General features: G+C 39.3%; 1 protein-coding gene across 1 annotated transcript in view; it reads right to left on the bottom strand.

Moving 5' to 3' along the window:
- LOC104938287 (dynein heavy chain 2, axonemal) overlaps positions 1–27,874 on the bottom strand; it is a 67,800-nt gene that overhangs the window by 34,423 nt on the left and 5,503 nt on the right. Inside the window, exons 9-39 of the mRNA XM_027283501.1 lie at positions 27,522–27,609; positions 26,782–26,987; positions 26,358–26,487; positions 25,940–26,119; positions 25,509–25,726; positions 25,121–25,267; positions 24,326–24,482; positions 24,111–24,220; positions 23,609–23,738; positions 22,718–22,906; positions 21,607–21,751; positions 20,845–21,037; positions 20,223–20,423; positions 17,983–18,139; positions 17,512–17,686; positions 16,868–17,031; positions 16,427–16,588; positions 15,237–15,337; positions 14,575–14,731; positions 14,087–14,169; positions 13,356–13,536; positions 12,673–12,811; positions 12,041–12,264; positions 11,728–11,811; positions 11,470–11,595; positions 11,081–11,182; positions 10,360–10,548; positions 2,269–2,366; positions 1,872–2,061; positions 1,485–1,665; positions 1,166–1,293 (exon numbers count right to left, since the gene is read on the bottom strand). Of these exons, the coding sequence (XP_027139302.1) occupies positions 1,166–1,293; positions 1,485–1,665; positions 1,872–2,061; positions 2,269–2,366; positions 10,360–10,548; positions 11,081–11,182; positions 11,470–11,595; positions 11,728–11,811; positions 12,041–12,264; positions 12,673–12,811; positions 13,356–13,536; positions 14,087–14,169; positions 14,575–14,731; positions 15,237–15,337; positions 16,427–16,588; positions 16,868–17,031; positions 17,512–17,686; positions 17,983–18,139; positions 20,223–20,423; positions 20,845–21,037; positions 21,607–21,751; positions 22,718–22,906; positions 23,609–23,738; positions 24,111–24,220; positions 24,326–24,482; positions 25,121–25,267; positions 25,509–25,726; positions 25,940–26,119; positions 26,358–26,487; positions 26,782–26,987; positions 27,522–27,609 (4,735 nt within the window). The remainder of the gene's footprint in view (positions 1–1,165; positions 1,294–1,484; positions 1,666–1,871; positions 2,062–2,268; positions 2,367–10,359; positions 10,549–11,080; positions 11,183–11,469; positions 11,596–11,727; positions 11,812–12,040; positions 12,265–12,672; positions 12,812–13,355; positions 13,537–14,086; positions 14,170–14,574; positions 14,732–15,236; positions 15,338–16,426; positions 16,589–16,867; positions 17,032–17,511; positions 17,687–17,982; positions 18,140–20,222; positions 20,424–20,844; positions 21,038–21,606; positions 21,752–22,717; positions 22,907–23,608; positions 23,739–24,110; positions 24,221–24,325; positions 24,483–25,120; positions 25,268–25,508; positions 25,727–25,939; positions 26,120–26,357; positions 26,488–26,781; positions 26,988–27,521; positions 27,610–27,874) is intronic.

The following is a 27,874-nucleotide window of genomic DNA, read 5'->3' on the forward strand; positions in this document are numbered from 1 at the left end:
TTGTTTGGGGCTGTATTGCCTGAAATGAGTACTGAACAGGAAAGAAAAAACACGAGAAACAAGGGAGCAACACCAAATGTATGCAGTCTTGGTGCTTCTGTTGGTACTTTGGTGTTCAGACCTTATTGGTTTTTCACAAGAAACTGCCCAGTATGAGCAGCAGGCGAGGCAGCGAGCTAGCCAGCATGTTGCTCTGTACATGAGACAAATGCAGCAGTACTGAAAAAGATAGCAGAGAGCAAGAGACTACGACGTGTTGCTCCTGCTACACAGACGTCGAGCATCACTTTTTTTATTTGGTCCACGTTTGTATTCCCCACTGTAAGCGACCCGCACCAGGGAGACACATTTTCAGGCCGACCAGAGTTCGCTTGTTTGGTCCGCACCAGAGTTTGGATGAGCTTTCACCCCTGCCCAAATGAATTGGACTATCTGAAGAAAACAAACTCTGGTCCTTTTTAAAGTGGACCAAACAGCGATGGTGTGAAAGCGCCCTGTGTGTCTATATGTGCACTAGTGCCTTGTTTTGAGTCTGGTAGGATATGGCAACATTAAACCTGGTTAATCATATCCCAGTGTACATGATTAGAAAAGCTGTCTGAACATCTGTGTGCAATTGTGTTTTGGTTCCTCACCATCTCAGACACTGTGCTCAGAGTGTTCAGAAGCTGTTTTGTTGTGTTTGGATGCCACAGTATCCTGATTCAGAGTACTTAATGTGGAATATTCAGATTTCTCTAAACCAGGATATGATGTTTAAATGGGACACATAACTGACACAACAAAAATAGAACCACAACTAGGATATTTGTGTAAAAGGCATTGAACATGACTGCTGAATGTTGAGTCAAAAGCACTTATTGTATTACAGACGAACAGAACATAATCTTCAACTTTACGTGCAGATGCCAGTTTGTGACAGAGTAGCAAGCAAAAACAAAAACATAGCTGTACCTGAATCAAACATGCAGTGCATTTATAAGATGATGATCGTGTATCACCTGTAGCACCAAATGTGTACTGTTTTCAACTAAGAATACAACTAGTCTTAACCCCAGCACAAAGACTAAGACTAACCTTACTTGCACTGTTTTCTTCTCTGTATCTGTACCTGTATCATTTGCCCTTTAACATATATATATATGGTTTCCTTGTGTTTTAGTACCTTGCAGTTACTGAAGCCCTCTCCAAGCAGTATGATTTCAGCGATAACAGTGGAGTCTGGCACCACCATGGAGACTGGTCTGAACATCGACTTGAGGTTGTCTGGAAGCTCAGTACAATCAGCACGATCTAGGAAAATGTAGAGAACTGATTGTGATTACAAAGACAGAGAGAAGCCAGTTATGACTTTCATGACAGAAACTGTTTGTATTTCCAAAATATTCCACTTTTTGTCTGTCTAATTATATGCTCAGTATGACCCAAATATTTTTATTTCCACCTACATGTAGCGGCAAAAATGCACATTATTACTGACTGACCGGGATTCATGGTGGTAAAGATGCCACATGATGAAACCAGAGATATGTGCTGCCCATCAAAATGAAACTTGGATTGTCCAGCTGAGAGTGCAGACAGAATGGAGCGGATCTGCTGGGACACTACTGACAACACCTCAATGTTGATACGGTTGAACTCATCAAAGCATCCCCATGCTCCTGTCTGTTCGGCGTGGACACGATACACAGATAAATGCAGTGGAGGAAAAAATTACTCCATTAATACAAAAGTTTTGTATACCTTATTTTTAACTTTGAATTTATCACAAATACATTTGCCTTGTCTTTAACCCACAGACTCGTTGACCATAATTTAAATGTGCACATGGTCAACACACACAGATTGGGAGAATCCCTTTTCTTTCCTACCTGTGCCAGGCCAGAGAACATGTGTCCCATGGCCTTGTAGTCTAGCCCTTCAGAGCAGTTGATTGCAAGGACGTACATGCCAAGAGCTTTGCCTAAGTCCTTCACTGTTTCTGTCTTCCCAGTATCAGCTGGGCCTATAGCAGAGCCACCTCGATGGAGATGGAGCGCTGTGGTCAGAGCTATATAACACCTGAACAGAGTTTAACATGCACATTTACACTAAAGACGTTACAACTATCGGCTTCTCTCATGTCATTTATTATTATAACATTAAACATAAATGTTGATAAACATACATTGTTGTTGGTAAGTCAATGAATGAAAATATAGAAAATAAAACAATCTGTTGATACATTTGTTGGTTGGTGCACTAACTGACTGAATAACTGATTGTAACCTGTCAGTAAGTGGAGTGATGGCGAGCCGTCCAGAGTTGCCCAGGTACTCGTAGCCATACTTGAAACATGCACTGGTCTGTTGGATTTTGCAATCACACTATTGGAAGGATAAACAAAACAGGAAATAAATAATGAATAAATAAATAGTACACACACACGCACATACACATGTACATGGGGTTAGTGGGGGTTGGAGCAATGGCTCCAAAGTTGTTTTTTTTTGTCTTTTTTGTAAGTATATATATACATATCGGTTTATGATAGAGAGATGTGGTTTATCACTGTTCTCTTAAGATTCCGCTAAAGACGGAGATGTGTGGTTTGTGTCCGACACTTCCTTGTTCAGTGTTGTTCTGCGCCAACCTCGTAAAAGACCGATCGAAAAATAGATGTTCCCCAGACTGAAAGCACAGTCGACGAATAGAAAAACATAGGCAGACTAGTTTATTTTTCAACCAATCAGTGGAGGGTATCTATGACGTATTCTAGCAAATCAAAGGACTCTGGGGAGGGACAACAGAGAGAGAGAGAGCTGTAAGTTCGGTTCTTTTTAGCGAGCCAGATCATTAGACTCAGCTCACCAAGAGGAGCCAGTTCTCTCAGTTCACAAGCTCACATCAAGCCAAAGTCCTAATTTTAATTATTTTTTTAAAATTGTTTACGTTTATTAGGGACCATGTACAATTAAAACATAAATGTTGCCATTTCATGCATTGTACCAGAGTTAGCCTCAGGCTAATTTACATCCGCAGTCCCTGGCAGGACATAAAACATCAAAAAACATATGAACATATACATAAATACAATAGACAAGTCACTCATGACACACACAACATAAAAACATTCTGTCAGCACCATAAATCAGTGGTTACAGTTTTGACTGTTTTTTAGTGAAAATTTCAATTGTGACTTAAGGCTCCTGATGGAGAGACAGCTCTTTAAATTAACTGGTAGTGCATTCCACTGTGTTGCGGCCTTAAAAGAAAAAGAAGACTGCCCAAAAGTTGTGCGGTAAGGAGGTATACTACAGTCGTAAACAGATGCTATTCTTGAGGATCGAATGGAACTAGCAGGACGATGACCTACAAACTCCAAAAGACATGCTGGGGCTAGACTGTGTAGAATCCTATACACCAGACACAAGTTTGAAAACTCTCTGAAGTTTTCAAAGCTTAATAAATGGTGTTTCTCTAGAATATTACAGTGGTGGTAATGAAGTGTTTTTTTATCAAGAATTTTTATAGCTTGTTTATATAGTGATTTTAGCGGTCTAATGGTAGATTCGTTGGCCTGCCCCCAACAGGTGATGCAATATGAAATATGTGAGAAAATAAGACCATGCATAAATGTTTTGGCTACATCCATAGGAAGCAACGATCTTATATGTCTAAAATTAGCCAGGTTATATTTAATTGTTTTTGTCATTTTTTTAATGTGCTTTTTGAAGTTGAGGTTAGAATCCAGTGTAACACCAAGATATTTTAATTCGGTAACTATATCTATGGATTCATGTCTAATTTTAATGCTTGCAGTTGGAGCCTACTTCTTAGTTTTACAAAAGAACATGCCCTTTGTCTTACTGATGTTTAGAGTAAGACAGGACTGTTCAAGCCATTGAGCCACACCTTGCAAAGCATTTGTTAATTTCTCTGCTGCTATCGGAGGATTTTTGCCATGAACAAACAGGACAGTATCATCTGCATACAATTGTACATCAACTCCATTACAGTGTTGTGGCAGGTCACTGATGTATAAACTAAAAAGAAAAGGACCCAACACAGATCCTTGAGGCACGCGTGTGTTTTTAACATAATTTGAGTATGCATCTTTGACTCTGACACATTGTACCCTATTTGAAAGATATGCGGAGAGCCATGTCAGTGTTTGTGTGGAAAAATTAAAATAAGAGAGCTTGGAGATGAGGACATTTGTGATTAACAGTATCAAAGGCTTTACGTAAGTCTAAGAATACAGCACCGACAACTCCACCTTTTTCAAGTTGTGCTCTGATTTTTTCAGTAAAGTGTAAAACAGCTGTTTCAGTAGAGTAGTTCTTTCTGAAACCAAATTGCATGTTGTTTAGACCAGGGTTGCAGGTATTCAGGTGTGTTGTTAACTGCTGTAAAACTACCTTCTCTGCAACCTTTGAAATTACTGGTAATATACTTATTGGCCTATAGTTATATGGTTCATGACGATCTCCAGACTTGAAAATGGGTGTTATAATGGCATGATGTTGCTTTATGAGCATACTGTCCATCTGAAAAGCGTCTTTACTTTTAGAACTTTTTAAAGAACCAATAATCTTTTTAGTCTGTGTTTCATCAGTGATGTTCAAACTGAAGCCTGTGTCATTTTCAATACGTGGGCCAACTACAGGCGTAATGTCATCTTTCTTAAAAAGATTGCCTAACTCATAGACAGACTCAATAAAAAATTAGTTAAAGATGCTTGCAATGGAACCATTATCTTTGATTAACTTGCCCTGAGATTTTAGGTGTATGTCTTCTGCGTGATGTCCTTTTTGCCCTATAAGGCTATTGATATTTTTCCAAATGTCTTTACTATTTCCTTTAGCCTCATTTACAGACATCCCAAGTTCCAAAAAGTCATTTCAGGGAGATGGGGGGGGGGGGGCGTGATGAACAGTGGCAAATTAGTTTTGTGTATTGTTTTTTTCTTACTGGAGGATTCGCCCTCTGCCATTTCGCGAGCTGCATTGATTGAAGGAGTGAACACAGAATTTTTAAACCTGTGGTGATAAATAATAAGTCGGAGAGAGTACATCGAAGTCCTCCCACAACGAAAGCTTATTGGTGTATTTTGCTGACCAAACCAATCGGCGCGCTCTCTCTCGCAACCAGTCGCCCTGAACACGAGAACACGCTGAACAGAGTTTTCGCTTGAATGCATGCACGGGTGCTTCATGTAGCTCAGTCTCACGCGCTCACCCCCCTCCCCTCCTCTTGCCTATGCCTGCGCAATGTAACTGAAAGTAATCCGAGCATGATGCGCGAGGTACTATCTTTTCTTTATGCTCGCACTCGCATTTTTTTTAATCTCTCTCTCGGAGGATTCGGGCAGGCAAGCGCCGTGGTGAGTGCTCAGCATCGGACCCGGTTGAAGGACCGCACAGCCTCCCTCAGGATCCTGCGTCGGGAAGAGGAGGTCGAAGACCGGGTTGAGGGCAATCCATTTGGCCTTGTGGTGGAGTGGCCAGCCATCCGGGCACTGCCAGCCACCAGTGGAGGGAAAGTTGCGGTGTCTGCTGGCGCTGATTGCGGGTCCAGATCTGAAGGAGATGGAGCAGTGGGACCAGCGGGGGCATCAGGTGGATGTGCCGGAGTGTCATCGAAGAGGGCCGCGTAGCGGTTGGAGAGGCTCAGGCGAGGGGGAGAGACGGCCCCGCTCGAGTTCCTCTTGCGGTTTCGGGCAACCACGTCGGCCCAGGACGACTGATGGTTAGGTGTCGAGCAGGAGGAGGGCCGCGGACAGGTGGTGGGATCCCACGCAACTGTGTCATGGAGGGTTGTGCTGAGCGAGGCCAGCTTTTATTATTGAAGACATAACGAGTGGCGGCTCTTTTCTATTCAAGCAACTCCACAGACTGACTTCAGCACATAGACATATATACATAGACGCCGCATTGAGCGGGTTGGTCGTTGGTCGCGATACGTCAACGGGTCCGCCATATTGGATCGGGCAGATCTGCCGGTAAACTAATACAAGGAAATGGACTGAACTTCATAAAGCGCCTTTCTACAAAGTTCTTTAAGTTAATGTCTCTTATACACCCATTCACACACACACTAATATATCTGGGAAACAAACAGGCACCAAAAAACAACATATGTAACTCTTAAAGTGATGATTATAAATGTTTACTCCTTATGTAAGCACCAAACCAACGTATGTATTTTTCTACTGCTGAGTGTTTACAGCTACTAATGTGTGTAACACTGTTACTGATGATAAATATTGAAATATTTATATTTAACATTTAATCTGGGTCTATAATAACCAGATCCTGAAATGTAGATGTGACATGAGGGTTTTCTGAATAAAGAGCATTACACGTGAACATAATAACAGTCCAACCACACACACCCACCACACACATCATATATATTATTATATATATATATATATATAGAATATATATATAATAGATATACATACAACATACATACATATAATAGTACACACACACAACACACACACACAATATATATATATATATATAATATTAAATATATATAGTATATAATATAAATATATATTATGGCATGCCGTTCAGGAAATTAACCTTGTGAATATATTGAATGAAACTTTGAATATATGGAGCGAACCTTGAATATATTGAATGAAACTTTAAATTTATATTGAATGAAGTCTGAATATATTGAATGAAACCTTGAATATATTGAATGAAACTTTGAATATATGGAGTGAACCTTGAATATATTGAATGAAGTCTGAATATATGGAATGAAACTTTGAATATATTGAATGAAACCTTGAATATATGGAATGAAACTTTGAATATATTGAATGAAGTCTGAATATATTGAATGAAACCTTGAATATATTGAATGAAACCTTGAATATATTGATGAAACTTGACTGATCAGACTTCACGGCATTTGTGTAACGTGTGGATGCTAGCTAAAAGTGATGTGACAACGAGTCAGTCTGCTCACAATCTCGTTGCAGCAATATTAAACTATGAGGACATCATTAACACTGTGTGTACGGGCCAAAATCCCCCCGATACCCCTGATCAATACCGTTTTCCTGACAAGGAAGTTCGCTCCCTTTTTAATCGTGGCAGACATAAACAGGCCAGGCAGCTGTTTATCAGGCCAACCTCAGCATGCCTTCAACCCACAGGAGTGCCCTACAACACCCAGTGCAGGCTCGGACGTGGCAGTCTGTGCTACCTGGCAAATGCCAGATGGGCCGGTCCATCCCGGCCACTTGGGCCGGTGGCCTCCGGTGTTTTTTTTGTATGTATGTATTTGTTATTTTGCACATTTGCCCAGCAGCCCAAAATGGACTTGCGGCCCATTTGCTCCATTTGGATAGGCTTTGGGTTGCACTGCGAATATCGGTTAATATTTGCCTCTTCATGACAGGTTCAGAAGTTACGATTTACACACCCCCCCCCCTCGCCCCCTCAAATGGATGCGTCCATGCAGCCGCTAGGTTTAGTGAAACCGAAACAGGGATAGACTCATATACAGTCTATAGAATAATGTCATACTGTAGTTGCACGAATATTAATTACAATAAATTAGTGAACGACAGAGGTTCTAAAAGAGGAAAGGAGGAGCAGAGAAAATCCGAGTTAAGTGCGGAAAAGGGCCGCACAGGTCAGGAGTCGAACCTGCACGAGCCTTTGCATATAGAGCGCTGCTTAAGCTACCGAGCGAAACACCAGATGCTTCAATGATGGGCCGTCCCGAGAAAAAATGCCAGGCCAGATTTTGTTCCTAGTCCGACCTGACTCAGTTACAATCTCCACCCATACACAAGAAAGGGCCCAAGACACTGTATGGTTAGCTTGATATAGTTTTCAGGTGATTTAATGAAGGTAAAACAGTGAATGGCTGTGCGTAATGGCACTGCGCTCTGACGCGACACTTCTCCGGGACTGGAGAAGCTGCTGCGGCTACAGGGATTTCATGAACTGAAAGAGAAGCTCTTCATAAATTGTTTAGATACAATAAGCATCACCCACATCAACATAGACCAATGCAGGTGGAATATTTAGTTAGTATGAACGATTTTATGATCCGCGACACATTGTCAGCTTTGGGCAAGCTACTCCACACAGCGGACTGCGTACGACAGACAAATGCATAATGAGATTATGGCGAAACTTTATGCCTGTTGTAGGCCTGCCACGGTTAAAGCTTTTTCGGGAGGATTTCGGCACGCATTCGCAGGGTATTTATCATGTCCTCATTGTTTAATATCGCTGCAACTAGATTGCGGGCGGCCTGACTCATTGTCTTTCGCTTTTACAGACGGCTACACAAGATGGCTGCAGGCACTGCCGCGAAGTCTGACGTCAGTGAAGTTTCTTTATATATATTCAGGTTTCATTCAATATATTAGAGTTTCATTCAATATATTCAAGGTTCACTCCATATATTCAAAGTTTCTTTCCATATATTCAGACTTCATTCATTATTCAAGGTTTCATTAATATATTCAGACTTCATTCAATATATTCAAGGTTCACTCCATATATTCAAAGTTTCATTCCATATATTCAGACTTCATTCAATATATTCAAGGTTCACTCCATATATTCAAAGTTTCATTCCATATATTCAAGGTTTCATTCAATAATTCAAGGTTTCATTCAATATATTCAAGACTTCATTCAATATATTCAAAGTTTCATCAATATATTCAAGGTTCACTCCATATATTCAAAGTTCATTCAATATATCAGACTTCATTCAATAATTCAAAGGTTTAATTTCCGAGACAGCATGCCATATATAATATATATAGATATATATAGTATATATATATATATATATATATATATATATATAATATAGATTTATTTATTATTTATTATTTATTATTATTTATTATTATGGCACATATATATGTGTGTGTGTGGATGTGTATGTATGTACACGTTAGTGCTCTTTATTCAGAAAACCCTATTCTCACATCTACATTTCAGGATCTGGTTATTATAGACACAGATTAAATGTTAAATATAAATATTTCAAGATTTATCATCACAGTAACAGTGTTACACACATTAGTAGCTGTAAACACTCAGCATTAGAAAAATACATACGTTGGTTTGGTGCTTACATAAGGAGTAAACATTTATAATCATTACTTTAAAAGTTACATACGTTCTTTTTGGTGCCTGTTTGTTTCCAAGATATATTAGTGTGTGTGTGAATCGGTGTACAAGAGACATTAACTTAAAGAACTTTGTAGAAAGGTGCTTTATGAAGTTCAGTCCATTTCCTTGTATTAGTTTACAGGCAGATCTGCCCGATCCAATATGGTGGCGACGTCGACGTACGATTCAGCGCTCAGTGCGGCGTCTATGAATATATGTCTATGCTTCAGCAGCATTTGTATGTGTACACATATCACTTAAATTCAATACTTCCGTTGTACTGAAGTATTTAAAAGTAAAACATTTTCTAATATCAATAAATTTTTGTAGCTAATTGTTTTCATTGCATTTACAGCACTTAACGGCTCGCGGACAGGAGCCAGCTCTCATCATTCACTTAAAAGAGCTGGCTTTTTGAACCGGCTCGTTCACAATCGACAGATCACTAGTCTGTAGAACAGAGTGAGGGGGGCAGGGATCACACAGAGCAGAGTGACAGAATAACTTCATAAATACTATTTCTATTGAATGACAGGTTCCCCTCAACTTTCTGGAGGCTCTTTGCTTTGCTAAGTGGCATGCCTGAGTAAAAACTGAGGCAAAAACACATGGGACCTTTTGTACTGAAAGGGAATTATTCTATTGTTCTTTACATATTTAGTTGAAAAACTGCACATGTATGTCAGTCAAAGGGATTGAAAAATAATATTTTTCATTCAAAAACTCTTCACTGGTACTGTTTGAGGTGTGATTTTGAGTAAAAAAATGACAAAAATCTTTTTTGAAATTCTTTACTGTATTGTAGATTTTTTTACTTATTCTTTTAAGCACATTACAGCAAGTATTTGTTTGTGCTTTGAACACCTGCCCCTCCAAAGGTCTCTGCATGGCCCTGTCGTTATTTATTGCTTTTTTATCTTTTTATCATTGCTTTATCGTCTTTTCTTCATTGTACTGTGGTTTTTATAGCATTGAAACTGTTATGTTTTGTGTTTTTACTTTTGATCTTACCTGTCTTCTTTTGGGTCAGCTGCTCTGTAAAGCACTTTGTAAACTCTTTTTTTAAAGTTATTATAACAATAATAATTATTATTAATATGATAAAAAACACAAAAAAAGCTATGATTAATAGTCACTAAAAATGTTGCTTAAAGTATGCTTGATAAAAGTTTTCCATACTGTCTCCTGTCAGTTGTTAGTCAGAGCATACCTTCTCCCAGTATAGTCGCAACTGGCAGAGCCACTCAAAGGCATTGATGTCACTGCAGCCTGCCTTAGCCAGCTTGTCAATGACATCCCGAGCGTGAACCTCCACTATGACCAGTGCTGAAATCTTCAGACGTAGGACTTTGGTCAGGTTTCCACGGAGGGTCTCTGAATAGTTTTGAAGCTTGGACACCTGACAAACAAACACAGTTTCAGTGCAAGTGCTTTTTCATTATCCTGGCTATCCATGGTGGTTAGAACCTGTCACTGATTTGAACATAACATGGTTAATTTAATCATAGGCTTTGTAAAATATTAAAAATACTAAAAATACATCAAATAACAGAGAGTTGATACAAGGCACATTTTACAAGCTTAGAATGAATATGCTGGCTACAGAGCTTTCAGTTTGGTGTATAGATATAGTCTCTTGTATTACAAATCATCATCAGTCCTATAATAGAACAAATTCTGGAAAAGTTGAGCTAAACATACTACATAGAGTTTTTAACTGGTTATGAAAGTCTCAATGTATTACTGATGCATCGATATAACCTACATAAACAAACAAGTCCACCAGCAAGAAGACTATTTCTATATATTTATTCTTATTGGATTTGGTCCACTGAAACAGATGAAATTTGCCTGTGTAAACACTATTGCTTTTGTGCACTGAGTGTGCCAGAATTAATACAAAATGAAAGTTCTTTAGAGGTCCATCAAACCTGCTTTTTCTTCAAGGACTTAAAGGAGGATTTTCCCTTGCTGGCACTGAGAGATTTGGTGATGTCAGTGGTCAGCTGGATCTGACTGGCTGTGATCAATACCTACAACAGGAAGAAACACATTTAAGGAAAACTGAACCCTTCAATTTAAAGAACCCAGTAACTTTATTTTCAACTTAATGCTAACATTAAAATACTACTGTTTTCTATACTTATTATACACTTACTATACTTGATTAACTTTATTATTTTTAACCAACCAGAAGAAGATTCTATAAATCTGATGTTAGGAAAAACAGTTGCTTAAAGCAAGATATCACCACAACAACCCAATGACATGAAATGAGTTCAGCAGGAACTCCACTGACAGTCAAAAGCAGAAAATGTACCTGTCCTGGACATTCTGTGACACATTTTTTTCTCTGTTCTTCTGTTTTCTTCGGACAGGAAATGAAGTCACTCAGATGTATATTCAGACTTTTACGCATGGCCTTTTCAACGTCACACAGCCAAACCTTCATACACACAAAACAAAACCATGATAACATTTTCTACCATAACTCTCTTTAATGTATTTATTAGCACCAGCATGTTGGACCGCACTAAGATTATTAGCATGACCGTTATTATAATCATCAGTGCTATACCTCCACAGGTTGTCCAAGGTTCACTGTAGAGACAAAGTCAATATACTCCCCATCAGCAGAAAACATCCCGCTGGCAAAGCTATTCTGAAATGAAGTCAAATTAAACGCATTTTTAATACAATATATTTCTAAAAAACAACAACAGAGCAATAAATGTAGCAAAGTGTAACCCTATTGATGTAGCCTTCAAGTGCTTTTGCAGATAAATGCTACTATCTAAGATTTTAAAAAAGCAATGCCAGCCACTTAGCACAAGGTTCAGTTTCTGCAGACTCTGTTTCAGTAGTAATGTAGCACTGGAGTATATGTGTACCCGTGGCTCATTAAGGTGCAGGCTCTTGATGTTATCAAAACACTTCTTCAGGTGTGGTTGCACGGCTTTTGGGTTTTGTGATTGGCCTAGGATCTCCACCAAATCATCATTGGACAGGAAGTAGAGTCTTGGGAAGATCTGCCTCTTGGTCTCCAGGTACATGTCCAGGCTGCTCTGGATCTCCTCCAGGTTGACACTGACCTCTGACAGCTTCTCCAGCAAGCCTGAGAGGAAAGAAGCTAAATTATAAAGAAGCTATATTATGCTATATTATACTATTTTAATTGCAGTCTATTTGGGCTAATGTCATCATCACAGGTTTGTTTCTGAACAATACAATCCTTCCAAACTGTTCTTTAAAGATGTTTCTGATATTTTCTTCACTCCAGATTTCAAGTAGAATTTCTATCTTGCATGTAGGAAGAATACAATATATCTAAATAAAGACATCTCATCATCAGACAACACAACACAAGTTTAGGGCGTATACAGTATATAGGTCTTCAATACACCACATTTGATTAATACCATTTTTTATTTCTTGGCCACAAGGACAAAGATGAAACTCGAATGGTGTGACATATACAGTTCTGATAACATGTTCTTTAAAGAAACAAAGTATAATGTCATACCTGGATGGTGTGTTGCATGCAAGGCATTGTTGTCCACATAGAGTGGGACCATGATGTTCTTCCAACTAAAACTAATGTCTTCAAACTCTTTGCACTCACGAGGCAGTCGCTTCTGGATATCCTTTGCTCGAAAAATGTTCTAGAGATGAAAAAAAGAAAAACTGCAGAGTGACAGAGAAATACTGCGATAGTGGGAAGGGGTTTATTGTATAAGAGACATAGGAGAAGAAAAGGTGAAGGTATAACAAGCTGGTTAGATTAGATTAGATTAGATTAGATTAGATTAGATTAGATTAGATTAGATTAGATTAGATATACTTTATTCATCCCACCATGGGGAAATTCACCTGTGACAGCAGCAAGATATAGAAACAAAAGTAACACTAAGACAGAGATGAGAACACCTAAACCAGATGCCTTTCCACAGAACGCAGCAACAATGCTGCAACCACAAGCACAGTTATCACGGCAGGCCATCATCCTTCATCTGTCTTGTGTGCATACAGTACAGTAAAGCATGGGCAACCTACACTCAGTACAGTCCCTCCAGACCTCCTGTGTATGCACTATATAACAGGAGCACCTAATTAACCTACACAACAACTGAAACCCAAACTATAATGAATTAATAATCCATGTATAATAATAAATCCATTTGACATGGTAAAGTTTATTTTCTGTACCTTCAGATAAATCCACCGATCTTGCACAGTGACAACCATCTCAATGAATTCCAGCACCTGGTTCAGCTGCTCTTCCCAGTTGTCCACCTCCTGCACAAATGCCTTAATAAAATGAGACGTCTTCATTTTGGACAGAATAACCTGGTTGTCCTCCAGGGCCTGGAAAAGCTCCTCTGTGTTCCTTGGAAAGACAGCAGGAAAAATTAAAACCAAGACTGCTGCTGATTGCTTATAATGGATTTCAAGTCAGTGAAGCATACACATATCTGTTATCAATTTATCAGGTAACAGATAGGTTACCTGATAAATTAATTAAGATAAGAAACCTTATCTTACCTATATCTAAATCTTATCCAATGTAGGTGTTTTATTTGTGCAAAAATAATTACAATTACAGGTACATGTCTCTATATGTCTCTAAGGAGATGCTTATTTGTTGGCTTTCTCAGTTTCCTCATACTGTTTGAAACATATTCACACCAAGGTAACAAGTATCAAGTATTTTCTGCACTATTGTTGCATGATGGTAGAGACCTGCTTTTATTAGCCATAGAAGATGTTTTTGATTATTTTTATTGGTTCATTTCTCAACAGTATTGAATTATACATGTTTGGGTTTCCTCTACTCTTGCACCACAGTTCACTGTGACTGCCCCCTCTTCTTTGTGTCTACAGGGTATTGCATTGCGTTTATAACTTTATTTATAACTGTACTCTTTAACTCTTCTCACCTCAACCAGTAGTGGTCTGAATCTTTGAAAGGTGCTATGTCCAGGAGTGTTTCCTCCCATTTCTTGGTAATGCCCTCCAAATCCTTAAATATTGCACACAGAGTTATGTTAACAGACCAGTGTTGACTAAATGAGGAGGCAACATTTCTGTTTTAATGTCTGTTCTACTCTTCTATTCTACACAAGCGTAATGTGATACATTGTCGTGAAGCTTAGCTTTGAGTTCCTTATAGAAATTGGCATAATGACAATTTCTATTTTTCTTTCTTTCTTTGCTCTGTGCAGTATGACTCACATCATATTACTTTAATGACTTGAAGTATTAACTTCTTTTATTATTATTTTCTTATTCTACTATTCAACAGAAAGGAGGGGAAGCCAGTTAGTTACACTTCCAACTTCCTGGGTGAGACCTTGGTTAGAACGACTGGAGGAGGAATAAGCTATAAAAATGCTTTATCATTATGGACTAGAGAAAGAAACTGGACCTGTTCTATGGAGAGTTCCTTGCTGGCAGCTCCAGAGATCTCACGGATCTTGTCAGCATACTTGTTGAGGTCCAGAAATAGCATCTTCTCCAGGGTGAATTCTGTGCTGGTTTGATCAAAAGAGCACTGCACCTCATCACAGATCTGCTTCCAGTGCCTGAAAGAATGGTGGCATTAAAAGCAGGGTTTGTCTTAGTCCCTGTTTACCTATCAATCAGCTGCAGAACTTTCAGGTGACTATTACTCATAGACTCATCTGATTGTCTCTTTAGATCACTGTTTATAGAAACCACTGATCAGACAATATACAGCCAATATTGGCCTAGAACTATCTGTAGCCAGTCGATCAGAGCACCTGCATGCTGCACTATAACAACCTGTATGCAAAGGTGTTTTGCTTCTTTCCCTTTTTGTTTTTTTATATTTTATTTTAATGGTACAAGGACCAAGGCAAGATGAGATGACAGCATGATTAAAAGTTGCACACACATATCAAGCATATTATTCATTCCACCTGGTATTAGTCTTCTAAATAATGACATTAACATATTAATACTGTTTCGATAATACTTTCTTACTTGTGTTCCTGTCAGTCTGTCTTGTCCATTATAACTACAGTAAGACAATAGTTACAATGACATATATAGTAGTAATTATAGTACCTGTGTCTCATGGCTGGGTTCTTCAGCTCAGCAATGAGAGGGATGAGCTGCTTGACCTGTTCAAACTTGTTCTTGCAGAAATGTACTATGTCCCACTTTTCCTGCAATCAGAGAAAGATCAGGTCCTCACTGCTGTGTAACGTAAAGGAGAGAGATGCTAAAGGAAAGCTGGAGTTTGGTGAGATTGAATAGCTACAAATTTAGTTGTCAGTGGAAAATACATTTTAGGCAGTGTATGTGGGTCTGAAACTAAAAACACACTATTTGTCAGTGTCATGTTTCATCAAAATACAGCTTCTCCATCAAACAGTACTCATTAAATGTATTGTTTGGTATACATTAGAGTTGCACGATACCCCATGGTACCCCGCGGTTCCAAATCGTAACGGTTCCCTGCTATACTAGAAATTCTATACGACGGTACTACCGTGGATTACTATACTACCGGTGCCAGTTTCCCCTACAAAGCGGTCACCTCTGCTCTCCTCCTGGCTTCTCACTGCATGCTACTCCCTTGTAAACAAACCAACATGGAAACTACTGCAACCGAACTACACAGCTGCTGAATGATTGGCTGTTTGCCTGTTACTGGTGACGTCTGGGGATATGATGTTGTGCTGTTTCCGCACACTGGGTCCACCCGTCTGTTAGCTGATTGGCTGTTTGTGCGTTGAAGACAGCTCCGCTTTGAACAAGCTAAAGTTCTGTCTTGCCCAGATGTACGCACGGCTTACAGTCACAAACACAAGACAACACACTCACCATGGCAGAAGCACTGGGCCCGAGCGGTGAGTCCGCCACAGTGTCGGCGTCAGTGGCTCCACTAATTTTGCTCAAAAAACCAAACTCGTTGTTTCAAACTTGTTTCAGTCTAATTCTTACTTCACCAGTATTATGTTTATCATGCACCAAACAACATTATAAGTCATTAATAAGTATTTATAACTTGTACACACATTGCAGTTAAAAAATAATAATAAAAAAAAGGCCGCAGTATCGCGATAATACCCGGAACCATGATAGTATAGTATCTGGTATAGTATCATGGTTACTCACTTTGGTATCGTGACAACTCTAGTATGCATGTACAATTTATTTGTATGAGACTAAACCTAAGCTGTTGCAGGTCATAACTGTGCTTGTAATAATGTAGGAGCAGTTATTTAATAACTCTGGGTGGGAGAACTGACCTCTATTCTGCTCTGCAGTTCGTGGAGTTTTTGGAACATGTCCTGTACTGCGCTCTCCATACTCTCTGTCTGCAGCACAGCAAAATGACCAACCTTCCAGATGTCCCAGTTGGCATTCCAGGCCTGTGTGATCTCCCAGACCTGCTGCAGGTGGTCTATGTCCTGTAGAGAACATACAGGCAAAAACAAACAGAAGATCACTTGTTAAACACGCAACAACACATTCCTGTGACAGGGATTTAGCATTAGCAACATAAACCATTCCTTTAAAAGCCTCTCATGCCCTGTCAATGTCCAACTACTATATAAACACATACCGATACTTACTACATAATTCTCACAATAATTTTCTCTGGATTAACTGTTCAGTGTGTTGAATCAGTAGAAGTTTATGGCAAGACAACAGTATGTTAGGGCTTTAAGACAGGTGCTAAATCAGACCTTCTCCAGCATCCGGAGGCCTTTGGAAGAAGGCTGTTTTATTTTGAAGGAGCGCAGCCCCTGAAGAACGGTGCTCTCTTCCTGTTTTAGATCCTCCACATGGCTGCGATACTCTGCTATTTGTTTCAAGGCTAACTCAGTGCTCAGCAGACTGTTAAATGGACCTAGATTTGGACATGCAAAAATATTAACACACACATAGAAAATCACTTTTTTTTTTATTTACAGGATTACAATTTTTTATGTTAAAAAGTAAATTTGTTTGTCATGCATTCACTTAACAAACTCAACTGCATTAGCAAAAGACAGAATTCCCATCTTGTTTTCTTATGTACAAATGACTGTAGATTTAATCTTCAATCAATCTCATAGTCTAGGGTAAAGTGCTATTATTAAATGTACATATCATGTGACAGAATCTAAGATTTAATCTGAAAATGACTAAATATTAGTTTTAAAGATTTAAACAAGAAGGAGGGAAAAGAAAAAAGAATTGGGAGAAACAGAGAGGAGTGAGGGATGATGATGGTGTCATCCATCATCTTTTCTGTGAAAGAGAGCAGCACTGTAGTCAGAAATCAACACCAGCTATTCACCACAGTGATAATGTATATGAGTGTGTGAAAGAGAGAGAAAAGTGTGACCTGTGCATTTGAACTCCTGCAAAGTGGTCTGGATTTTCCTCTGGAACTCCTCAGAGGAGACGATGACTTTGCTCCTAAACTCCTCCTGATGCCTCTGCAGCTTGATTTCACTGTTAATTACCACCTGCTGGAACCACTGCCACTTCTCATTCAGCTTGTTACGTATATCTTGCACCTGTGGTGGGATTGGAATAATGATAAGAAGCAATCTTCTGAGTGTTTACTTATGTGTAGATACATAGAACATATGACAAGTGTTTTCCTTTTATGTATAGTAGGCACCTTCTTTCACTAACTTTATGTCTATGTGGGAAAACCTTAGACATTACAGGTTACAAACACAAGAATAAAAAAGAAATCTGTTTATTTTACATAAATGATATACTGATTATAGACAAACATACACAGTACAGTCTGTGTATGCGTCATGTTAGCTCTACGTGTGTATTTGCTGATGAAAGAAGTACTTACAGCCTGTTCCACTGAGACCTGATATTTGTCCAGAAGAGTAAACTGATCATGAACAACAGAAATCTGAGATTCTGTCTTGACCAAATCGCCCTGGAGAGTCACCAAGAGTTTCAGTCTATTGTCAAGCTCCTCCAGTGTCTTAGGGGGGTCTGCCAGCCTGAACACACATACAGAGATCAGACCACCTTTAGCAGAATACAGATCATTATCTTCTCCCTATCCTTTCCCATCTCTTCTTCTCTTAATGACTAAAAAGATCATGTTAGTTTACAGGGTTTATGCAGGAATCCTGAGGTTAAATTTAATACCATTTAATACCTTTTTAATACCTTCTAAATATTTTTTAAACCCTCAATGCAACTTGCCTCTAGTCATATAGCAGAAACAGGATTGATAAATGGGAGGGCACGTGCACTGTTACTGTCAATCCCTTAGGTATTTACATTTACATTTAGTCATTTAGCTGATGCTTTTATCCAAAGCAACTTTCAGAGAAGATGCAATGGCTGCAGTAGAAGTTTGACTGGTGGTGGGACTCGGTTGGAGCGGTGTACTGGACATACTAGCAGCACAGAAATGGCAGTTAATGGCTGCTCTCCCATCAAGTTGTCAGTCAGCTGAACACTGTAGACAGATCCAACTACATCATTTGAGTTACGCTACTTGACATCTGCTAAAGAAATGACACAATGCGTAAGAGTTCAGCACCACTCCACACATAACCATGTTCTCTAATGAAGACATCAAGTATACTTGACCAACAGTGTTTTACAGGAGGATGCTTGTGAACAGCTGTTCTATTCACACTTTTCAATGATCATTTTTTAGTCTATGAAATCAACTTTTTTGTGCAAAGTTTGTTTCAAGTTTTAGTGGGCGTTCAGATAGAAACATCTGAAGCAGAGACTATCCAGGTGGATTCATGGACTAAACTCTGATCATCTACCTGTGTGTGTGTTCTCACTTTGTTTATTTCATGTACCAGCTTCTAAATCTGAGTCTGACTTGGAATTTACCCCAAAATATAGTTAAACGAAGAAGTTTACTTAAGTTTACTTTGATTTTCGTCCAATGATTTTAAGGAGAGAGAGAAAGAGAGAGAGAGCTGCAAGAGAGAGAGAGAGAGAGAGAGAGTGCTAGAGAGACATAGAGTACACAGAGAGCAAGCGCCGGCCTCGATAAAGCTGTTATTAATCAGAGAAATAAAAAGCTATTTCCTGATTGTTTCACAGCGGTTACGTTTAGCTTAGACACACCCACAGCAACACACCTCAGCTCCCCCTCTCTAATTGACGGAAATAGCAACGGAGAAGTTGCTATAACAGTCTGTAATGAAATTCTATGAAATTCTGGTGAACTTTTAACAAACAAACTTACAAAAAATCATGTGCTATTCTTTAACAAAATAAATAAATACTAAATACTAATAAATACACAATCAGACATTTAATACTTTTACTTTAAGGGCCTCCATTTTCACCAAGTTATTACCTTTTAATACTTTTTTTATACACCCTGGGTTAAATAAATCATTTATATATATATTTTTTTTTTTTATTTGCCTGACTTCACCTTGTTTAGTGGAAAGAGCAGGTGCTCCAATAAGTATGTGCACTCTGCATGGAACAGTGTGTTTGATAAGTCCTGAAAAGTAAATGTGTGGGTAAACCTGTAGTCCCACACCACCTGCAGCAGAAGTTGGTGGCAAGCACTGATAACCACATAGTAACTGATGGTCAAAATGTTTTTGAGACACTGCATGTCGCACACTCACAATGACTATTTCACAAACTGTCTTTTTCTTGCTAAAACTTATAATGTTTTTTACAAACAGTAGATTTATATAAGCTGCCAAATTATCTAAATCAATATAGTCCTATCAAGTTACACGTACACTCTCCTGACTCGATATAAAATCAGTCAGCTGGCATAAACTTGATTGAAAATGTCTTTGATCAATTATCGGAAAACAGATAATTAAAGAGGCACTACAACTAGAGAAAATAAAATAATCATGTAAGTTTCCTTCTACGAACAATCTGCCAGTTTTACATACAAAAAAAGAAACTGTTAAACCTTAACTTCATAATAAAGTACTTTCTGGGCACCCCTATGGTTCAGAGGATTAAGATATCAGGGGCCTTTGTTGGATCTCTCTTCCTCTTTGCTGTCATATTTACCATCTATAATAAACATTTGAAATGCCCCCCAAAATAAAGCTCCTTCACTTGACTCCCCACCTGTAGGCATTGTCTTGCAACGAGTCATCAAGTTCTTTTATGCGGGTGGTGGCCATGTGGCTGAGCAGCTGAGTGAGTTTGGTGTGCCACTCACTCCAGTGCTGCATCAACGATGACTTGATTAGTGAACTGCTCAGGGTGACAAACTGGATGTTCACTGTCGTCTTTTCCCGCTCAATACTGTCAACCTTTTCTGCGTACCTGGGTGTGAACGAGAAAATGGACAAACATAGAAAAGCATAAGAGGGACATTCAAGCGACTGCATGTTTTAGTATAGCAAACAGCAAATTTGTCTTATGACAGGATTAAACCAAAGTTATCTTGGTAGATGATAACAAATAAAAACACAAGGTCTCTGTGTACGGGCATTTTTAACATAAGCAGCTACTGGGAACTAAAAGTTGACAAGTGACAAAGGTGACAAATTGGTGACTATTAAAGGTTGGTAGTTTCCTCCTTCATAGTGAACAGCAGCTCATGTCATCTTTAATTCATGTCACTTACAAGTTACAAACGTACGTCAATGAGTTTGCAGAAAAAAGCATGAAAAGGTTCATAGACACTTCTTAAACAGATCAAATAAAGAATGATGTTTAAAACTGAGTTTCTGTTGCACCGTACCTGCTTATTTCTGATTGAAAAGAAGCGACTGATGGGTTTCGCCGCTCATACTGTTGTATAAAGGAGTCCTTGTTGATCTCCCAGATATCCCTGTATTTGTACCAGGTCTTCAGATAGTCCTGCAGGAGGCTTGCATTGGCTGTCATTTGTGTGACAACTGCAGCCTGAATCTTCCTTATCTCCTTGTCTTGCTCTGAAGGATCAAAGAGGACCAGGGTGAGTAGTAGCACAGATATACACACACACACACACACACACACACACATATATATATATACATATATATACACACACATACACACACACACACACACACACACACATATATATATATACCCCACAACACACTATTATATATATATATATATATATATATATATATATATATATATATATATATATATTACTTGCTCAGCACAGAGTGAAAACAGGTCAGATCTGCAAACTAGCACTCTCTCTTGGAAAATGGAAAAAGAAGAAAAAATTGCTTTATGGTAAATGGACTGTACTTATATAGCACCTTTCTAATCTTCCCACCACTCAAACTGCTGTACAGTACATTCATACACATTCACACACTGATGGCGCAGCCTTTAGGAGCAATTTGGGGTTCAGTATCTTGCCAAAGGACACTTCGACATGCAGACTGGAGGGGATCAAACCTCTGATCTTCTGATTAGAGGACGACCCGTTCTGCCTCCGAGCCACAGCCACCCCAATTATTATACTTATAAAGTCACTTTAAAAAGAAAAAGTTCTAACCGATGTTGATGTGTATGGGATTCCTCTGTGACTCTTCGCAGGAGAGAAGTTGTGGTAGTCGTTTAAATTCTGAGATGATGTTTATGAGCTCAGGCATAATGTTCACCATCTCAGCAAGCTTTCTGAGTGTTGGGGAGAACTCGACCTGTCAAAACAGAGACACACACACACACACACATAGGCTGCATTCAGACAAGACCAGGCACTGCCTCGGTTTCAGCGACATTTCAGGCTGAGTGTGGAGGGTTTGTCCAATCTGAGCTTCTGAGGGGTGCGTGATGTCGGGCTGCATTTTTCCAAAAGTTGGATCTTTGATGGTAATGTCCAGAAAAAAACGCAGTAGCCTGCGGCACCCTCTCCGCCACAGGTCACTGGGTTTTTTTTACCAGCCCTTACTTAAAGTAAGAAACCTATGTTTTCACAGATGGGAGAGCAGTATGACTGTATCAAGAATGACATTAGTGGTTTGAGCTACCATTAAAATGAAATGAAATTATCACAAATGCAGATTTAAAAAACATCCAAATGTAACACATTTAAATATTTTCCAGTAGTATTAAAATGATTAAATATTTTTGTGTGAAATATTTGAAACTCTTTCTACAGTACACTGTAAGCTAACTCCCTTTTAACTTAACTCTAGCTTTGCCTTCACTCTCCATCATTCTTTATGATTCTATCTAAACATGCCCCTTACTAGTCACAGTGTGCCATGCAGTCTGCCATTATACAGTTTGAAGAGACACAATGCATTTTGGGTATGTCCTATAAGCTCACAACACATATTCAGAAATTCTTGCTAATCTAGTACACAGGGGAATATACTGGCCATTTCTCGCACGACCAAAATCCACATAGTATGAAGCACTAGGAATACACTGCATACTCAGTAGTATGCGATTCCAAACACAGCCTGTGTGTGTGTGTGTGTGTGTGTGTGTGTGTGTGTGTGTGTGTGTGTGTCTGAGTAAGAATAAGAAAGACTAATTTTATGTTTGCTCATGCCACTTCATGCCTTGTGTGCAGGTCAGCATATGCAGACATACCCAAAACATGGTGCAGACAAAACAGGATCACATGATCTATTTGGATTATCAGGGGCTGCTGGTACCTTTGGTGTGGTTTCATGAGCTCCCAAGTGCAATGCTACGTCAATTTTGAACAAGGGTTTGGACGATGTCTTGCTGTCTCCACTGATGGCCTTTATTAGCTTCTCCATGGAAAGCTTGATGTTGAACCTTAGGGCTTTCTCTACCATGTTGTCCACTTTGTCTGTGAAGCTCGCCCAGTACTCCTGAACCTTAAACACCATGGTAAAAAATGACACACAGGAAACATGAGTAAATTTGGGCGGTAACTGTTTAATTAAAGATGTAGAGGAATCAGTAAATCTGTCTCACAATAAGGGAAGAAAAAATCCTGTTCCTGTCATGTGTTTACAAGCAGTAGTTGATAAAGTTTTAATCCAGACATTCATCCATTCCTTTGTTCATTTTCCATAACTGCTTACACTTATGAGAGTCGCGTGGGGCTACAGCAAACTGAGATTGGGCATAGGTAGGAAGAGTACACCCTGGACAAGTTGCCAGTTCATCACAGGGCCAACACACACAGACAAAAAAATCATTCACACTCACATTCACACCTACGGGCAATTTAGAGTCACCAATGAACCTATAAACCTGTATGTCTTTAGACATCTAGGAAGCCAGAGTACCCTGACAAAACAAAAATTCGATCAGCATTACAAACATGCAACATACTTCACTTACTCTATATACTAAACTTTATATAAATATTTTGTGTTTTTTGTAACCTTTAAACTTAATCTCCTGGAAAACAAATGCACTAATGACTACTTAACCAGTACAACAAAATCCTGTTTCTCAATCCTGTAAGCCTCTGCCTCCACAGTGTCTCACATACGTGTGTATGTGTGTTACAAGTGCAGGCACATTTCTGATGCCATGCTACCAGTACTGACTGAATGAAAAACACAGACCTTTGGTCCATCATTAGAGAAAGTGCTGTGGATTCGGGTCATGATATTAGCAATATTCTGATGCACTGAGCGCAGGATTTGGAGCTGGTTCTGCTGGTGAGCCTTTTGGTCACCCTCAAACTCCATGTTCCTGAGGATTACAACAGGAGAAACACCAAAGATGTGACCAACAACATTCATCACTCCTGATATGGAGTCGCTTGCTGTGGACAATTACCTCTATGTCTGAACTGAGGGGAAGAGATTTTAAAGAATGATAGTTAGCATAAAAGAAAACCACATCTTCCCATATGAATGTACAAATTGATAAGAAGAACGCAGTAACATGGCATAATGTGTAAAATCAAACAGAAAACGACTTTGCTCACTGTTACAATGTACTAAATATGCATTTAAAATACATACAGTCTGTCCAATCTATGAACCATGTTAAAACAAGTGACATGAAATAAATAATATCTGCACACTGCTGCATTAGCAGAGAAATCACATCTGCCATTACCTGTACACAGTCTTTCCATCCAGTTTAACCAGCAATGTTTCACTGATCTGATGACAGAGGTTGGAGATGGTCTGACTGAATTCCTTATATTCATCAACTACTGACTGGACCTGGAGCATAATGAGAAGGACAGAAGAGGAGAGGAGCGACATAGTGACAACCAAACATTGATACAGCAACAATAACACTGTACACATGCCCACGTGCGTTCTAACCTTGTCAACAAGCAGGAGACACTGTTGGATGAAGATGTTCGAATGTCCCCTAGACAACCACGACAGGCTTGTCAGTCCCGGCTGAATCTTCTCATCAATTACACAAATTCTCTCCCGAAACAGACCCAGCTCGTCAGGAGAAAGCATTCCAATGAGTCTGATACACACACACACACACACACACACACACACACACACACACAAGAAGCAAAAATATCAAACAGCTGCTGAGAGTATGTGAGTTTGTCAATGTGAGTGTTGCTGTGTGTTTTCTATTTGTAAAGTCATACATTTTAATGTGTAACAACATCGGTATTTATGTCAGGCTTTTCATTTAGTTCAAATGATGTAAAAGGTGCTTTTGTGGGCTGCTCTGTTCTTGATTCAAACACAAGTTTTTCTATCTGCATTATTCATTGCAGAGAAATCAGAAGAGAACACTTTTTTTTTTTTTTTATAATTTTTTTGGCCTTTAATGACAGGACAGCTGAAGATAGACAGGAAGCAGGGGGCAGAGAGAGGGGGAGTGGCACGCAGTAAATGGCCGTCCGATACGGGATTCGAACCGGGGCCAGCTGCAGCAAGGACTGTAGCCTCCACACATGGGGCGGCCGCTTAACCCACTACGCTACCGACCGCCCCCAGAAGAGAGCACTTCTAAAGACGGTCAGTGTAAACAGTCAGTGTTAAAGGCATAGTATGTTCCAAAGAAATACACCACACACCTATTCAGTGTTGATTACATGCACGTTTATTCTCCTCTTCTGTGTGTGTGTGTGTGTGTCTGTGTCAGACCTGTTATAGTTCCTGATCAGCAGCAGTGTTCTCTCCCTCAGGACTCTGAAGTCCTCAATGTTCTGGTAAATGTTGCACATACACGGCGGTATCTCATACTCAAGGTTCTTCCAGTACATGAGCTCAGAGATCTGATTTAATAGGTTGCTGCAACACAAAATATAATAAGACATGAGCGTCAAGTGTGTGAGCACGTGTATTTGTGTCTGTGTCAAATAGTTTAACTCTTATTTAGACACAGATACAGTTGATTGCCAATTATGGGTGAGTTGTGCTGAGTTGTGACATGCAGTATACAGTGTAAGACACTGCATAAATGTAAATATACTTGTGTGTGAATGTGTATGCCTCGTGTCTCTTGTGAGTATGTCATGTTTGTGTAACCCACTTGTCAAAGTTGATGGCCAGCATGGAGGTATTGTCCTTGCAGCGCACCATCAGTGGCTTCTCCAGTCTCTTGATGTACTTCTCATCCAGGTTCTGGATCCAGTTGCTGTAGGTATCTTTCTCCATCTGATCCAGAGCCTCGATTATCTGGCCATATTTGGAAAATACCAGCTTGCGGCTGTCTGAGTCATACATGAAGTGGGAGGTCTTCTCAAGCACCTGGAGGACAAATAGAGGGGACCAAGGATGAAAAGGTCAAGGATAGAGCTCCAAAAGGAGGATGGCAATTGAAGACCATTAATCTGTTTACAGTCAATATGTGGTTCAAATTCAATGAAACCAGAACCAGTATGGACTGCATTGTGTACTGTATGTGATGTCATGGAGTAAAGACACAAAGGAAAAGATTACTGTGTAGTCTAACAAACTCACCTCCATGGGTCTCTGTATGCGATGTGTGAGGCCTCTCACCCAGCAGGCCTGGCCTGCAAACCGGGGCATAAGGTCAGGAATAGCAGTTTTGTTCTGCAGCTCTGTCCTGACTAAGATGAGCTCCTTGTCAAACATCCTGTACACTTCCTCCACTTTATTTTTCATGGTGGACACCATGGCCTGGATTGCAGAAGATTGGATGGAAGTGGGTTTGAGGGTATGAGAAAAAAAGACACATGAAAGAAAAAAACTGACTTCAGTGTGAGTTAGTGAAAACACAGACATCCAATGATAAATCTATATAGCTATATGAGCTTAAGAATTACTAAACAGAAGCTGAGAGAATGTATTTAATTGAGAAACACATGTTTAGTAAGGCTTTCAGTGTATGTATGTGTGTGTATGTTTGGAGACACACCGTTCGGGTAAATACAGGTCTAAAAATATCCAAAAGCAGAACTCCGTCCTCCACTCTGTACACCTCCTTAAACATCGAACTGGTCAGGTTCCTCATCCTCTTTTCCAGACCCTTTACCAAATCACCAAACCTGTGTATACACACACATACACAAGAACATAACCACACATAAAAACACCAAATGCAAGACTATTTTTGTGGCTTCAGTTAGAAGAGGTGCACACACATAGACTTTTTAGTTTTTCCAGGAGGTTAAGCAACAATATATACAAGCTGTTCCTCACATGTACCCAAAAGTTTAGCTTGAACCCTGTTTCAGGAAAATAGAGACTATTATCTAGAGATGCTGAGAGAGCGTAGCTAAAGCCAAAGACACAAAGTTATTTAGTCTTAGTTTGAACATGTTAAAGAGTAATAGACCTACCTTTTGAATTCAATAGACCATGTCTCGTTCTTGATATCGAAGACAAACTTATCAACAGAGCGCAGCTTCTGTAGGCCACGCTCCAAGTTTTTTTCAATGTCCAGGAGGACATGGGTAAACTCTGTTCCCTGGCAACCACCAATGACTGGCATCCTCCTCTGTTGACCATCATCCCAACGGGCAAATTGATGCTGACAGTCGCATACCTGAGGGAAGGCAAGAGAAGACATATAACACACAATACATACTGTATCAAAAAATATCTGGTGAAATTACAGCTCAGTTTAAGAACTAAATGTCCCATTCATTTATACATTAAATTTGATATTTCCTATTGTGGTACTAATGTGATACTAGAAATATTATGCTTTATATAATATGTAAATCCAGCACTGTGTTTGTCATGAAATATCCCTTGAGGAATAAAGAAAGAGTGACTGTATCATTTGATTAGTGTAAAACTTAAAGGTAAATAACCAGTCAGTAAAACAGGTTGAATCACTTTAAAGAAGCTGAAGACTCAGATACAGGAAGCAGCACCATTTCACCGATATGACTGAACAATCACAAACATTATTTACATCATAAACAACCCTTGCATTGACTTCAGCATTTGTGTACAGGGGTGGTGGCTTGGTTTGACATGGATTTCAACATTATCAATTTTCAGAGCTGTAGTACACAAATATGTGTATGTGCATGTGAATGTCTCTGTATGTGTGAGTTGGGGTCAAATTCACCTCAAGCAGGTCACTGAACCTCTCAATGATAGCATCTACAACATGAAAAATGTTTGATGAATCTAGGACCCACCCTTGTTGGGAATATCTAAAAACAAAGAAACAAAGGACAGAGAGAGAGAGAGATAACTATCTTTAAAAAGTGGCCTACACTGAGTTTTTCAGTGTTCACTAAATTGTAAAAAAAATCCTAAATGTTATCGAGGATTCTCTGGCCTAAACTCTTCAAATCAAGACTTTTCTGTTGGACATTACTCTTTGTTTTAGTAATACCGTCACTTTTGATAATTTATGAACTACTGGATACCCCTTGACTACCCACATGACTCTATATGTTGAATCCCTACACAGGT

Source organism: Larimichthys crocea, chromosome X (assembly GCF_000972845.2).
Source record: "Larimichthys crocea isolate SSNF chromosome X, L_crocea_2.0, whole genome shotgun sequence".
Taxonomy (NCBI): Eukaryota; Metazoa; Chordata; class Actinopteri; family Sciaenidae; genus Larimichthys; species Larimichthys crocea.